We start from the raw sequence: 15194 nt of genomic DNA on the forward strand, positions 1-15194 counted from the left end.
ACTATTGCTGCGATTCTGAATTTTAAATGTAGTAAGAGTGGCCAGGCTCCTTCAAGCCGGGACTGCTCAGATGTGGCTTAAGCTCAGTCCAGCAGCCCCTGTTCATGGCCAGTGCTGGCAGCAGCCAAGGACAGCGCCAGTGCATGACCAGCCTGGGCTGCTGCAAATGGGGCTGTTTGGCAGCAGCAACCTCTACCCACGGTGAGCCTCACCTGCCTCTTTATTCCCTGTCACTGCCTGATGGGAGGGGGGGGGGGAAAGAAGCAGGCCGAACTGCAAGAGACAGTGCTGGGGGTTCCCTTGCTGCCTGTGAGACAGAAGGGAAGAGGGGGGAAGTGAGTAGTCAATACTCCAGTCAACTACCCGATTAAGCTTATGTTCATCAGATAGTCAGCTACCTTGCTAACATCCCTACATCTGGTAACTTAATTGCACAAGCAAGCTAGTAGCATTACATAAGCCCACGCAAGGTCCTCCACCCCAAAAGGCAAAGCAGTGAGAGGAGATTTTCGTAGTTCACTCTTTGCTTCATTCAGAGCTACAACCCCATCCTCCCCAAGTCACCCAAAAAGCCACAGAGGATGAGTTCAGCTATAGCTAATGCCATGGGATGTTGAACCCGTAGACACACTGGCAAAGTCTAGCAGAGTGGAGCATTCTTAAAAAAACCAAAATATCTACTCCCTAGGCCAGAACTAGCTGCTGTAGCTAAACAGACTGTCTCTATAGATGCCTGATCTAACAATTATTCCTTTCCAGCTCTGATGCACGTGGATTCTGTTTTACTTCCTGCTCAGGGGCAGCTCCATTCCTCTGGCTCTTGCTTTGGAAAGAGCAGGGTCTGCACAAAGTCAGAAGCTTTGTAGAATGGACTAAGAGCAGGCAGCACAGCTAAAGTTCAGGTGATCTCACAACTGGCCTGAGTGTAGCTGTCCCACTTTTCTAGCAGAACGTAGTCCTCTAGAGCAGGGGTTCCCAAACTTTCAGTCCCTTTACCCCCTTGGCTTTTAGTAAACTTTTCTGTAGCCCTTATTCAATATGAAAGGAAATACATTCTAGAGTCTAGAATCCACAAGTTCTCACTAACACTGCTACTTTTGGAATATTTCCATTAGGATAATCTAGTTATTTACCAAATATTCCCCATACCCCCTTGACAAGCTTCTCGTACCCTCTAGGGGTATGCGTACCCCAGATTGGGAACCCCTGATCTACAGGATTTGCACATAGGCTCCGATGCCTGACCTAACAGTCTATAAGTCAGCCTGCGGCTGCCCATCCAATACAGGCAGTCCCCGACTTACGCGGATCCGACTTATGTTGGATCCGCACTTACGAACGGGGCTCTCGCCCCGGAGGTCGAGGTGGCGGATTGCTGCCTGCGAGCTCCGGGGCGAGAAAGCCCTGTTCGTAAGCTGCTCCGGTGCCCCTGGTCTGCTGGAGACCGTCCCCAGCAGACCACAGGCACCGGGACTGAAGCCGCAGCCGTGGGGGGAGGGGGGTCCCCTCACCTCTGAGACTTTGCCAGAGCAAAGCCTCAGAGGCGCGGCACCCCGCTGCCGCTGCGGCTCTGCTCCCCGTGTCCCTGGTCTGCTGGGGGGGGGGGTGCGGCTAGTGCGCCCTCCCCCCCAGCAGACCAGGCTTTTGTTGTGGACCCTGGGGCAGAGCAGCTGGGGCGCTGCCGATTGGTCCTGCAGCGCCCGCTCTGGGCACTACTGGACCAACCCGGCAGCACCCCAGCTGCTCTGCCCCAGGTCCTGATTCAGCCGCTGCTGGTCAGTTTCAGCAGTGGTTGAATCAGGATGCCTGGGGCAGAGCAGCTGGGTTGGTCCAGTAGCACCAAGGAACGAGGAGCAGTGCTACTGGAGCAAGCCAGCATTCCCCCAGCTGCTCTGCCCCAGGCGTCTCCAAGTCAGCCGCTGCTGAAACTGACCAGCGCTGACTACAGGAAGCCCGAGGCAGAGTTGCTCTGCCCCAGACTTCCTGGAATCAGCCGCTGATCAGTTTCAGCAGCAGCTGACTTGGACTTGGGGTTCTTAAGTTGATTCTGTATGTAAGTCAGAACTGGCGGTCAGTTTCAGCAGAGGCTGAATCTGGACGCCAGTTCCGACTTACTTACAGATTCAACTTAAGAACAAACCTACAGTCCCTATCTTGTACGTAACCCGGGGACTGCCTGTACCTCTAGTGAGGCACAGGACTCATTTTCTTTATAAAATGCACAAAGCAGAAAAATACTCTCAGGGTGTATTTATTGCTTTTAATTTAGTCAACATTGAGATGCAGTCACACGGAGTTAAGACTCCCCACCCTACTACGTAGCAGGGAGAAAGTCCTGTAACAGAATGCTTGAATCTACTCAACCCAAACAGCAACTCCCCCACAGTACAGCTCTTCCCCACTTCTTAAAACCACCACCAGATAAATTAAACCACCAACTGAAGACAGACATGAGGGCTAGTCCCATGTCATTTCTATGGGCAGGCTTTCATATTCCCAACTCCTTAGGGAGCAGAGGAACTAACGCTAACACATTCCTCACCACTTAGATGATGGGGCTGCAATAGAGCGCGAATGCAGTTTTACAGGAGAATGTGGGACTCAAACACTGGCTCCAGAGTTCACTTTTGGGTATCAGCTACATATTACTCCTCTTGGCGCTGAAGGAGCTAAAAGCATACCTGAGAGTTACCCAGTCTTCCCCTTCTTGCCCCCTGGACTCAGGCCATAGCCTCATTCACATCAAGCAAAGCCAAGTTGTCACTGGCTGTAGTGTTCCGCAACAGGGGCTTGGAGGGTGGAACTACATTAATGAAGACAAATGCTACTCACAGACACTACGTCACAACCATTTCGTACAAGCTCCTCATAGTTCCTAGAGCAGTTCTCCTGCCCCAGCTAGCAAGCCAAGTTCCACGCCCATGGCAGCTCAGAAACTTCCCACTTCACAAGTAGAAAATGTAATCCCCCCCACACTGAGCCCTTTTGCCAGGGGCCTGAAGTTCTCCATTGTAGTGTATTCCAGGTTTTCCCGAGGAGAGGTCAGTTACTGCAAAGTCTGGGTCAAGTGACTCCAGGAAAGCAGTCCCTAACCAAGGAGTCTTCCTATAATGATCCCCTTTCTGGCGGATAGGCCAGGACTATTTCACAGCTTAAAGTCACATGTCACATTCTAAGGCACCCCAGGGACATAAGGCTGGACCAGCCCCAGAGAATGGTTTTCCCCTTGTGGTTCAGCTCTCCTTGGTGCAGCAGGCAGGAAACAGCCCTTTCCATTTGTAAAACATGCCACAAATCCACAGTGAAGCCAGGAGCTCAGACACCCATGACGGTTTGGTCCCATGCTGGAGGGAGAGGTGATGCACGGAGTATGCAGCTGGTGCCCCTGGAATGACCTGCAGACAACTGAAGTCCATCTCCCTTCCACACCATTCGTATGGGATCCAATGAAAAAAAGATAGTCCGGATAGGGTGAGCTGCCTAGGTTGTGTTCTCAGCTAGCTTGTCGCGGCTCAGCCCGTACTGAACGCTCACATTGTGGTCCAGCTCTTCCAGCTCAGAAGGGAGGGGGATTCCCAGTTCTCCCAAGTAGAGACAGAGGGCTTCAAAGGAGTCCTCCAGTTTTGAAAATGGGGGCCTAGAAAGAAGCGAGAAGACAGGCAAGTGGGGAGCAAATCTAGAGTGAGTCCAATAGGACAGCAGTGGACTATCTACTGCAGTGTTTCACAAACTGTGTTCTGTGGTACGCCGATGTGCCGCGAGGCAGTCGGAAGTGTGCTGCAGAGAACAGAGTTCAAAATGGCCACCCTTAAAGGGGCAGGCAACTTTTTTTGGCTCAACTTCCCCCAACCCTTCCCCCCCCCTCAAAACTTCTCCCCAGCCCTCCCCCCTCCCAACTACTTTTTTGTTTTGAGCAAAAAGTCCTTGGTGGTCCTCAAAAAAATTGTTTGGTGTTCCTCGGTCTTAAAAAGTTTAGGAAACTCTGCTCTACTGGGACAGACAGTGATGGGCAAAGACACCATCACACTCATCTCCAGGAAGTGAGCACAGCAACTGACATGCTCTGGATATTCGCCACCATCTGTCATCTCATTCTGACCCATTTCGCAGAGCGACACCCTCAACAGTGGGGCAGAAGGAGCGTGCATGCTCCAGCTTGAGAGAAGCAAAGGTACAGTGTGGACAGAGAAGAGCAGAGATTAGTGCCTCACAGGGGTTAGCAGCATTTCTCTCCCCTACCTGCTCTCTGGCGCCACACTGCAGCAAATGACAGCCAGAGGGAAGAAGACTGGAGGGCAATCGGCAGGAACAAACTTCTCCCAAAACAGCTTTACATTGAGGCCGAAATCCAGCATGCGAGGGAGACAGTCAGGGTCAGCATACACCTGCCCTATGATCTAGAGGGGAAAGAACTGCTCAGGTACAGTAACTAAAGCAATAGAGAGCAATGAGGGCTGACATGGCTAGGTAGGGCCTTCGGGAAGCAATACAATTAGCATCTGATTATAGGGCAGGGTAAGAAAGCTAGAACTGAACCAGTCCAAACCTACAGCAGGACCTGTGGTGTGAAGGAATACAGGCAAACCTTGTAGGCAGCACGGGGCTAAAAGTCTTTCTGCAATAGCAAGGAGCTGGTCCGCCCGGTCTAGAATAGAGTGTGAAAGGTTAACAAGTAAACAGGATCCTACACGGATGACGTTTACCAGTTCGGGTTAGCCAGTAATCTATGGGGGCTGGAGCAGCTCCCCTGCTCACACAGAGCCCTGTACGGGGCCTGCTGTAGACTCAGGCTGCTCCAGCATTCGGAGCAGCCTCTGTCTGCAGGGAGACTGGGCCTGCCCTGGATGGGCTGCTCCAGCAGGGGTTGGGATTTTACATTCCTAATTTAGAATCCCACCTCTGACAGTGGCCAACAAATGGTTCGGAAGAAAGTGCCACAAATCCCAGAGCAGAGAAATGTGGGATAAGCTGTCTCCTTGTGAAGGTTTCATGAGGGCTTGAACTGCAGCAGGGGAGGTTTAGGTTGGACATTAGGAAAAGCTTCCTGTCAGGGTGGTGAAACACTGGAATAAGTTGCCCAGGGAGGTTATGGAATCTCCATCTCTGGAGATATTCAACAGCAGGTTAGACAGACACCTGTCAGGGACGGTCTACATCAGGGGAGGGCAAAGAGGCCTCGTGAGCCTAATCCGGCCCACCAAACCGGTGGATCTGGCCTGCGGCTGCCCTGCCCCACCCCTGCCCCCAGGCCAATCCAGGACAGAGGAGCACATGACGTTTCCTCACCCTCACCTTCCCCCCCTCCCCCATGAGGCCCTGCCCCTTCAGGAGCAATCTGGGGCCACTTCAGAAATTTCTGAAGTGGTCCCTTTTAAAAAAAATTGCCCACTCTGATCTAGACAGAGCGTGGTACTGCCACAAGAGCAAGGGACAGGGCTCAACCTCTCGAGGTCCCTTCCAGTTCTATGATTTTATCAGCCAGATTGATTTAAAACCTAACATGAGAGGTTATTTCTCTTCCAATTCTCTGTTATCATTAAGTATTATAATGAGATGTCCTAGTCATACGAAATCCAAATCCTCTCCAAATGTTGCTAAGTTGGTGGCCTCAAGCACAACACGTGCCGGGTAGCACAACACATTCCACAGTGTAATTATGTGTTATGTAGAAATTAATTGTATCACTATTTCCAAGTTTGTTTTCAGTTTCATTGAATGTCCCCTTGCGTATGGGTTATGAGGTGGCAGCCCCAACTCCAGTACAGAGCCCCTTTCTATTGTGGATAGGAGGAGGAGGAGGAGATAAGACAGGACCCAGATGACAATAGGAAGGCTTCTTGCTCAGACCCCTTAGGAACGCCATATGGCCTGGACCTACCTCGCAGAGAACGATCCCAAACGAGAAGATGTCCACAGTCTCGTCATAACACTGCCCTGCAGGAAATACAAACAGGTGACTTTGGGAGCTAGGAGGTTCCAACAGCAGCCAGGTTGCTTCGGAGATGGAACAGGAAGCACAGTGGAGAAGCAGGGACGGAATCATTAAAACCAATCATTTCACTGCCATTACACACACTTAAAATGGATTCATGTAACACAGCCTCAGTGTCAAGGGAAGAAAAAAATGCTCAAGAGAGTCCTAGATAGGTCACCACAGTTCAAGTGACTGCTGATGTCAAAGCCAAGAGCCTTTGCCGTTGGCACAGATCATCCTTGCAACACATCTCTGCGGTACAGTGCCAGCTGCAAAGGAAGCTAGATCCCCTCTTTGCTGCTGCAGGGACTGCAGAGGTAATAAATTAAGTGCTAATGATCTTCCTCAGACAGCAGAGGGCTTTGAGACAGAAAGCAGGCCTCCGTAAGTGGACAAGATCCATTGGGCTGACTTCACCTGGGAGAGACAGAGAGACAGACCTCCCTCTGCAGCCAGGAATGGAAATGTGGCAGGGCCAAGCAAGGGCTGGATCTGGGAAGAGCTGCCAGGATATTACGTTCAAGCAGACTTCACCTTTTTTAATGTGTTCTCTCGGGGGTATAGCTGGCAGTGCACTTGGCAAGTGCCAGGCTTGCTACAGGTTAGCATTCCTGCATCACATCAGGAAAGCTATGGATAAACCCTATGCTAGACACCAAAGCGCCCGACAGCAGACAGCCCAACGGAAGAGGGCAGCTCCAAAAGGGGTAGTTAAGAGCAGCAGGGCACTGGGGTGAGGATGAGGAGGGTAAAAGCCATAAAACTGGAGTCTCCTCTTTCCCAAGAGATTCCTGAGCACAGCAGGAAGTCAGCAGAGAAATACTTTTCAGATAATCACACCCTGTTTGCCCTTTCTGGGGGATTTAGTGGCAATTCTAGTTGCTCATGTGTTTGCTTTGCTGCCAAGTCCTGGTCATCAGGAGCAGCCAAGTGGCATTCTCCCTTCACTTGGCCCATCAAGGATACATCTTCCCTTAACCCACAGCAAATCTGACTAGGGATGTTAAGTATTAATTTACTAGACGTTAAGGAAGGGAACTTTAAGGGCTCACTTCCAGCTCAGGCTGCATCTGAGCACAACTCTAAGTAGCCGCTCTGCACTCTTAAAGGGACAAAGAGGAGCCAGTATGCAAAGCCGCCGGTTCATTCTCTGGTTCCCCACAAGGTCTCAGGACAATCCTCACTCTGCATTTTTAAAAGGGATGCAGCAGTGGCAGCCAGCCCCCCCTCCCCCCCCCCCCCAAAGTCTTCAAATGGCCATGCTGCACTTTTAAAGGGACACAGCAGCAGCACGCGGCTTGTGCTGAGACAAACAGACAGGCTGCCACTGCGACAGCCCTTTAAAAGTGCAGAGGGGCAACATGAAGGGGTAGATTGGGGGGGGGGGAAGAGAAGAGAAGAGGCTGGCTGCCACAGTTGTGTCCCTTTTAAAAATGCAGCCTGAGGGTTGTCCTGAGACCATTCCCTAGTCCCCCGCTGGGTCTCAGGACAACCCTCAGGCTGCATTTTTAAAAGGGACACAACTGTGGCAGCCAGCCTCTTCTCTTCTCTTCCCCCCCCCCCCAATCTACCCCTTCATGTTGCCCCTCTGCACTTTTAAAGGGCTGTCGCAGTGGCAGCCTGTCTGTTTGTCTCAGCACAAGCCGCGTGCTGCTGCTGTGTCCCTTTAAAAGTGCAGCATGGCCATTTGAAGACTTTGGGGGGGAGGGGGGGGCTGGCTGCCACTGCTGCATCCCTTTTAAAAATGCAGAGTGAGGGTTGTCCTGAGACCCAGCGGGGGACTAGGGAATGAACCGGCATCTTTGCACGTCGGTGGGAAAAAGCGATCAAGTAGCTGATAGTGCAAGCCTGATAAGCAGGAGTTATTGGCTAATCGACTACTCAACTACACCTTCACGTCCCTAGATCTGACCCTCAAGACATGGAGCCACAGCCCTCCCCACTCCAAGCATGGGGGAGGAACCACACAACAGGTGGATTTCCCCTCCAGTCTGTCCAGCATGCCACATTTCAGGTTTTCCCCACAGTCTTACCCGACTTAATTTCTACAAAGCACAGTCACATCTCTGCAACCTAAGGGTGCGAGACGCACCAGACTGAAGTTGATTTCAAAGTCAGTCTCATTGCTTCACGACTCCTGATTCGTGGCCTCCACCATGCAGATGCTGGCAGGTTATTACCCCATTACACCCCACAAAGAGTCTGGACACCTCCCAGGAATGGGCTCCCCTTTCTTGCTGCTTGCATTACAGGGACGTTTAACAGGGCTGATGCAAGGGAAAGCACAGCCACTGGATTGACCAGAAAGAAGCTCATGTATTAGCAGGTCTCTAGCCTCAAGCCGTGACTAGACTTGACTGGCTGTGAACGGCCAAAGTTTTCAGTAACCCTGTTGTCCCTACGCCTGTGCCTTGGGGTGGGTTCTCACCCGCCATAGTATGAGCATCTTACCATTTAACATCTCCGGCGCCATCCAGTATGGGTTCCCGACCACAGTGTGGCGCTTCTTCCTGTCGCTCTTGTGGAGGGTTCGCTTCTTGGTAGATGGCTTTTCCAGGGTGGGTTTCTTTCTCTCTTCCACAATTAGTCGAGACAGCCCAAAATCAGCAACCACCACAGTCTTATCCTAGTCAAGGGGTTGAATTACAAGTAGCTGATTCCGGCTCCTCTCAGGAGGTAACTCATTAGCACACAAACAACAAGGAGTCCTGTGACACTGTACAGATCAACAGATTTATTTGGGCACAAACTTTCATGGGGAAAGCCCCACACTTCACTATTAGCACAGAGTGGTTCTAGGTTTCCTATCACTCACAAACGGCACATGAAATGCAACAGAAAAGGCTGTGCAGATAGGCAGGAAGGAAGCCTCCTGCAGCTACCTAGAAGAATGCACTGAACATGGCTGGAGACTAGCACCCTGCCAGGAGGGTAGGGAAAGAGGTAGAGAGAGAAGATCAGATAGGGTGAGGAAGGAGAGAAGACAGCAGTCCTTATGCAGGGAAGGAGGAGTTTAAACCCCATTATCTTGCTTAGAGTTGCTATCCAGCTGACCTAGTTCTACCCCAGCATCCTTTCCTAGCAAACTCTCTGCTCAGATCGGATTGTGGGGTTTGCAGTCTAGAGGTAGCTCTAATATTCAGACGAGGGGGGTGTTGAGAGTCAGGTCTGAGGGAATGAAGCCCACAGCTGAGATCTCACTGCATATTAAAACAGAGCCCCCAGGATTCTTGGGGACACACACAAAAGGGATGATCAGAAAAGAAACATGAAGGGACACGTGTGTGCGTGGGTGCATAATTTATGGACAAAGGTTAGGAGAGCAAAGAATATAGCTTCACTACGTAACACCTAAAAGGGAAGAGGCTACAAGGGTTTGAAAACGGGAGCGGTCCCATGGGCAAGACCAGGATCAAATTGAGTGAATGTAAAGGATTAGGCTGTGGAACTTTCATTTCTTGGGACGCTGACCTGAGAACTGAGATTCATGCTAGGAGGCTTACAGGAAGGGATCCTCTCCGTAGTGCCAGAGAGAGTAACCAGAAAGCTGAACATTACATGGAGAAAAGCAAAGGGAGGCCGACGGTCCAGTGCTCACCAGTTTGATCAGACAGTTATGTGAATTCAGGTCTCTGTGGATGATGCACATGGAGTGCAAATAGGCCTGAAACAGAGAGACAGGGAGGCATGTTAGAACAAGGTTCATGAATACTTTCTTTGGAACCCCTCCAAACACCCTGCAAAAGCACACAGCATTTCCCCAGCTACCAAGTCGCTACTACCGACCGTTACACACCATCTTATTACATCAGCCCAAGTCCTACAAGGGCAGTCTCAAGAGAAAATTGACTCACCATTCCTGAAGCAATTCCTTTGGCAAAGCTGACTTTCTGCTGCCAAGGAAATTGGTCCTGAAAAACAAGGATGACAGTGATCAGGTGTTACCTCACTAGCTGGCTACAGAAAGAGGATATAGCTCTAGGTCACCAACCAGTCGGTCGGGATCTCCTGGTAGATCTTGGAGCCTCTGACAGGGGATCCTGACTGGTTTGGCCAAGAGGCTGTCAAGTGCCTGAACTACAGCTGCTCTGCCTCCCACTGCTGCACATCTCTGGCCCTTTGCCTTGGAGCTGTCCCCTCAGGATCCTCCTGTTTGCTGTGCAGGGCAGGGCAGGGAGAGGAGGGTGCTGATGTCAAGGTTCCCCCTTCTCCCACCCTGTATCGTATCTCCACAGAGCAGAGAGGGAGCACAACAGGACTAGGAATAGAGCAAGTTTGCTGGCTGCTTTGGGGAGTGGTGCAGGGCCAGGGCAGGGTTGAGCCTGCCTTAGCCCCGCTGCTCCATCCCCCACAAGCCACCTGAGCTAAGCATGCCCAGCTGGAGTCCACATCCTGAATCCCCTCCCAAGTCATGAACCCCCTCCTGCACCCCAAGCCTCTGCCCTAGCCCTGCATCCAAACACCATCCCAGAGCCTGCAACTAGAACCCCCTCTGGCATCCAATTGCCTGCCCCAGGCTCAGCACAGAGCCCCTCTCACACTCCAAATCCCTTAATCCAAGACCAGAGCCTGAAAACCCAATCCGCTGCACCTGCCACTTTGGTGAAAGTGAGTGTTGGGAGGAAGGAGGATGGAGTGAGCAGGGGCAGTGCCTCAGAGAGGCAGGGCAAGGAACATAAAGGAGGCAAGGTAAGGATATTTGGATTTGAGGTAGATCTTGGATTGCACTTAAATTAAAAACGCGATCGTGTGTGTAAAAAGGTTGGAGACCACTGGGCTAGAGAGCAAGATGCTACCTCCCCCCGCAAATCAGAGGTGTTATGTGCAAAAACAGGGAAAGCTTCCCTTCACCGTGGGAACCGGCTACAATGGACAGAACAATTCAGCTAACAGAGCTCCCTGTGGACACTCCGCAGCAGAGACAGTGTCGTGTGGCCAGGATACTTTTTCCCCCCCCCACACTGGCCTGAGAGCCATCAGGACACGCAAACGTGCTCCATGACTCACCGCACTGTGGAGGAAATCCTTTAGAGTCCCCCCTTCGATGTACTCGGTAAGAAGGTTCAGTTTCTTATCCTTGTACAGCACGCCAATGAACTTCAGCACATTGGGGTGATCCAAACTGCGCATCACTTTCACCTGCGGAGGCAGAAACATTCCCCCGCCCCCATGAAAGGTTAGTACCAGCCGTACTAAGATTCTCCGCAGTTATACTTAGCAGTCCCTGCATGGGCGGAGAAGGGGCACGTGCCATCCATGGAGGCTCACTGCATCTCCCAGAAGTATTAAAAGAAAGTCGATCCAAAACCCAACTTTCAAGGCAATTCAGTTATCATTGTTGCCTCTGTTTCCATTATCACTTGATTCTCGAAAGACAGTGATGGGCTAAATATGGCTTAGTGGACAGGACTTCCACACTGTAGCTATTGTGCCACGTAGAAGAGTAGCATTAGCATATTTAGAAAGCTGCTTTTCAGATCAGCCTGACTTTGGGGGATGAGGAAGGCAGCCATTCAATAAGCCCATTTAAAAAGCCCATTCTAGGTTGTAACTAAGTAGAATATCTTCCTGAGTCAGCTGTTGCCTATTAATGTTTTATACTGGAACGCTCGCTGTACAAGATGCATCCCACAACGTTTTACACTGACATTCACTAAGCAGAGTTCAGCCAAACGGCCTCTATGGCTCAGAGTGCCTTTTAGGCTTCCTATTCATTAGTTTTCAATAAGTCATCTTCATTTTCTGATTAAGGCAGTCATGTTTGATTGTGACATGCCATTTCAGCCAGGTTTGTTCTTCCCCCCAGTACGCTGCTTCCTTGCTAAGATTACGAGCATGCACGGCTACAGAGGGGCAGCGAGGTGGTCTCACCCTCTCACAGTTGGCTCCCTGGCCTCTAGGGATGTAAACTCATGGAGAAATAAGGAAGAACTCACCCTCTGTGGTCATCCTGGAGTAGTCCCAGCCCCAGTGGTGGGCAGGCCTAGAACAGCCCCTCAGACAGGATCACTGCCCTGACCCCAAAGCCCAGGTGGAATGCCAGCCAGCCCACCAATATAACTTTAATCGGTTAACTGCTTTGACCGATATTTACATCCCCACTGGCCTCTCAAGATCTTGCTCCTACCTCGGTCAAGAAAGTCTTCTGCGTTTCCTCGTCACAGCGAATCAGCTCCTTCATCACCATCACCTTCCCTGTTGCTTTGTGGGTCACCTGTTGGAAACAGACAGTGTCACCACCTCTAGAGAAGCATTTCCCACCCTGTGATCACATCTGCCTCCATGCCTGAGCGGGGAAAGGAGAGGGAATTCGGACAGACTGGGTCCAGGGACTTGAAGGAAATGGTCACCATCCCCCTCTCCCCCACACACAAAAGATTGTTAGTTGGAAGTGAAAAGACAGACCCACAAAAGGCTCCTTATGGTGTGGCCCTTTGGAGTTCACTATATTATTGTATCCCAAGACTCCAGTTGATGGTTCAATTTTAATCAGTGCAAGAGCTGAGTGTGCTGCAGGCTGCTAGAGTCTCTGCTAACAGCATTAACTCTGCACTTGTGTGCCTGGAATTACCTTGTATCGACCGAGAAGCACCATTGGACAGCATGTACAACATGAAAAGCTGGTCTCCATGCATGAACGGAGCACTTCAGGGGTTTCCTGACTGCAGGCTGAGGAGGGTTACCCTCTTCAAAGGTCAAAAGCAGCAACTAAGCAACCCACACCTAATGCACAGAGATCCCTGCTGTCATGTAGCTTTCACCAAGTGCTAGTTTTCTGACATGCTAATTGAAAACTGGTTCATTTGCAATGTTTTGGGGGAACGCACGACTGGAGACTGTTTAGTTGCAACAGGAAGCAGCAAAGGTTCCACATTTGGAGTGAACAGTGTATTGAAATCAGCAAGTATGGCACCATGGTGACAGCATGCAAGACTAGACCTAAAGACTGGTGGCATCAACTGCTTTTTCTACTCCTCTCACACTACTACACTCTTAAATGCCTGAAAGCCTGTGCCAGATCCTTCATGTTAAGTCAGGAATCAGTAGAGGAGACTTTTTTGCTCTGAGTATCTGGGGGCCCTTTAACCAAAAATTCCTTTCACACTGAAAAGAGGTGGCTCTAATGAAGAAACATCAACCAGACTCTGGATTTTGAGCACAACTGCAGATTTTTCCAGAGGACCTTCTCCCCCTGTTAACTCCTCCAGTAATTCAGCTTGGGTCTACTTGGCTTAAATTTCTGGGCACCTAAACAAGCTGATCTCCTCTTCTTTCTAAAGACCCAACATAAATGTCCAGTCCATCCAGAACAGGATAGAAGCTTTCAACAGAAGATATGGAAATTGGTCTTAATCTCCAGGGGAAACTGGGATAGTCTTCTTGTTTCAGGCTTTATGGGAACTAAAGAACCCAACAGAAACCCTCAGACCTTCAACTCAGCATGGAGGAACACGAGATCCAGGTGTAGGACTATTCTCCTGGTGACCCAAACAGAAAAGCAGGGGGAACAACCAATCTCCATTGTGCAAAAAACAAATATCAAGTCAGCATTCTGAGTTATAAGACAAGCCTCGGTTGAGAGATCCCGCAGATTACATTTGCCAGGCGCCCCGATTTGGGGTTTGCGAAGGAGTGATTCTGCGGTAGCTGCAGAAGCTATGGAAGTTCTCATTGCATTTCATACTCAAAGCCGAGTCCAGCTTCTCTTCAACAACAATTGTAAACCAAGTATCACAACTGATAGTTAACTTTTGATCAGCAATCTCCCCATATGAAATAGAACAGCCATCAGCAAAACAGGCTCACCCTCACATCAATGGTCCTTTTTGCATCTCTACTTTGTGAAGCTTACCAAGTAATTTCTGGTATTTTGGGGCTACAAAGTTTCACCTCCTTGCGTTTAGGAGTTTAGAGGTCTTGGGGGACATGAACATTAGGCTAGAAAGGGGCCACAAGCTGAGAATTTGGGAAACTGTTCTGTTGTAAGATGACTGCACATTAATACTGCTTAAGATTCAAAGGCCAGCTGTAGATTTCAGAGCTGATTGGATCTAGGCAGAGTATGAAACCCTGAGACTGTGTGGATACCAGGACAAGGCAGCCACACAGCATCCCTGCTCTTGCTCTGATCCAAAGTAATGCACTCAAATGTGAGCAGAATGCTGACTAGCACTATGCCATCAGCTTCTGCAAGAGGCGTTAAAGGTCTAGAGCACAGTGACTGAGGCAAGGGGAGCAAAGGGAAGTAATGAAGACAAACAGACTCGTTAGGTGAGTATAAAACACAGCAAACAGTGCCATTATGGAACGCACTGAGGGGACTCGCATCTCCCCGCGCATGCACCAACACAAGAGGAAATGCCTCCGTGCTGTTAATGCCATGGGGATGCAGATGGCAAGACATGCTGTAGAGGAAAAGGGACTGCTTACCTGGACATGCTATCTGTCTACGAGCAGAGGAAAGAAATAGGCCAATTAGTACTGTACTGAATCGAAGACTGAGCGGATCCCAGAGTGCCATATTTCCAAGGAAGCACAGGAGGAGGACTGACAACAGTAATGAAAGAAAAATTCCCAAACCACGGTGGGATGGAATTCAGGACACTGAAGAGCTCAGCTCACAGCAGCCCTTGGAAGGTAGAGGGAGTTCAGGAAACTGGCTCAGCCTGCTCAGGTTTCTGGTATGACTGTAGCAGTAACCAACTAAGGGGACTGGGAGAAAAATCCAGGGATGCCAGGGAGGGAGCTCCTGAAGAGTCCGCACTCCCGGGCTAAGATCAGATAATACATACAGAGAAGGGAGAGGGGGGAGAGTGTACAGTTGTATTGTGGGAGTTTTATTTCAAAGACATTTTGTGCCCAGGTGTGGTCAATACCTTGGGAGAGTGGAGGGCTCGAGTTACATAGGCTACCACAAACTGTCAGTGGATCTCTGTAAGCCTCAGTCTGGCACAGACTTTTGCACTGAAGGAACGACAATACTGATGCATTCAGGAAGACATTTCATGTAAGAGTGAGTCATTTTCCCCTTCCAGAGATGGGGCCCACTGACTCTGCAGTTTTGGTTACATACAGCCACCTTCTCAGCACACTAGATTCACGTTCGGTGGGCTGCAATTCACATAGCACAGTCAAAGCTTTCCAGCAAAATGTAAAGCATCTACCAGGATACCAGCTACTCACAAGCTGGGTGAGTATAAAGAGAAGAGAACTGGGAAGT

General features: G+C 50.3%; 1 protein-coding gene across 4 annotated transcripts in view; it reads right to left on the bottom strand.

Annotated features, from left to right (window-relative positions):
• Positions 1-2246: 2246 nt before the first annotated feature.
• LIMK2 (LIM domain kinase 2) overlaps positions 2247-15194 on the bottom strand; it is a 51525-nt gene continuing 38577 nt past the window's right edge. For all 4 annotated transcript variants that reach the window (XM_075898053.2, XM_075898054.2, XM_075898056.2 and 1 more), the window contains 8 exons: positions 12102-12188; positions 10982-11113; positions 9829-9885; positions 9573-9638; positions 8426-8600; positions 5879-5934; positions 4240-4397; positions 2247-3637 (listed from right to left, as the gene is read on the bottom strand). In XM_075898053.2, the coding sequence (XP_075754168.1) occupies positions 3481-3637; positions 4240-4397; positions 5879-5934; positions 8426-8600; positions 9573-9638; positions 9829-9885; positions 10982-11113; positions 12102-12188 (888 nt within the window). In that variant the 3' untranslated portion in view covers positions 2247-3480. The remainder of the gene's footprint in view (positions 3638-4239; positions 4398-5878; positions 5935-8425; positions 8601-9572; positions 9639-9828; positions 9886-10981; positions 11114-12101; positions 12189-15194) is intronic.

The sequence above is a fragment of the Pelodiscus sinensis genome, chromosome Z (assembly GCF_052426305.1).
Source record: "Pelodiscus sinensis isolate ZL-2025 chromosome Z, ASM5242630v1, whole genome shotgun sequence".
Taxonomy (NCBI): Eukaryota; Metazoa; Chordata; order Testudines; family Trionychidae; genus Pelodiscus; species Pelodiscus sinensis.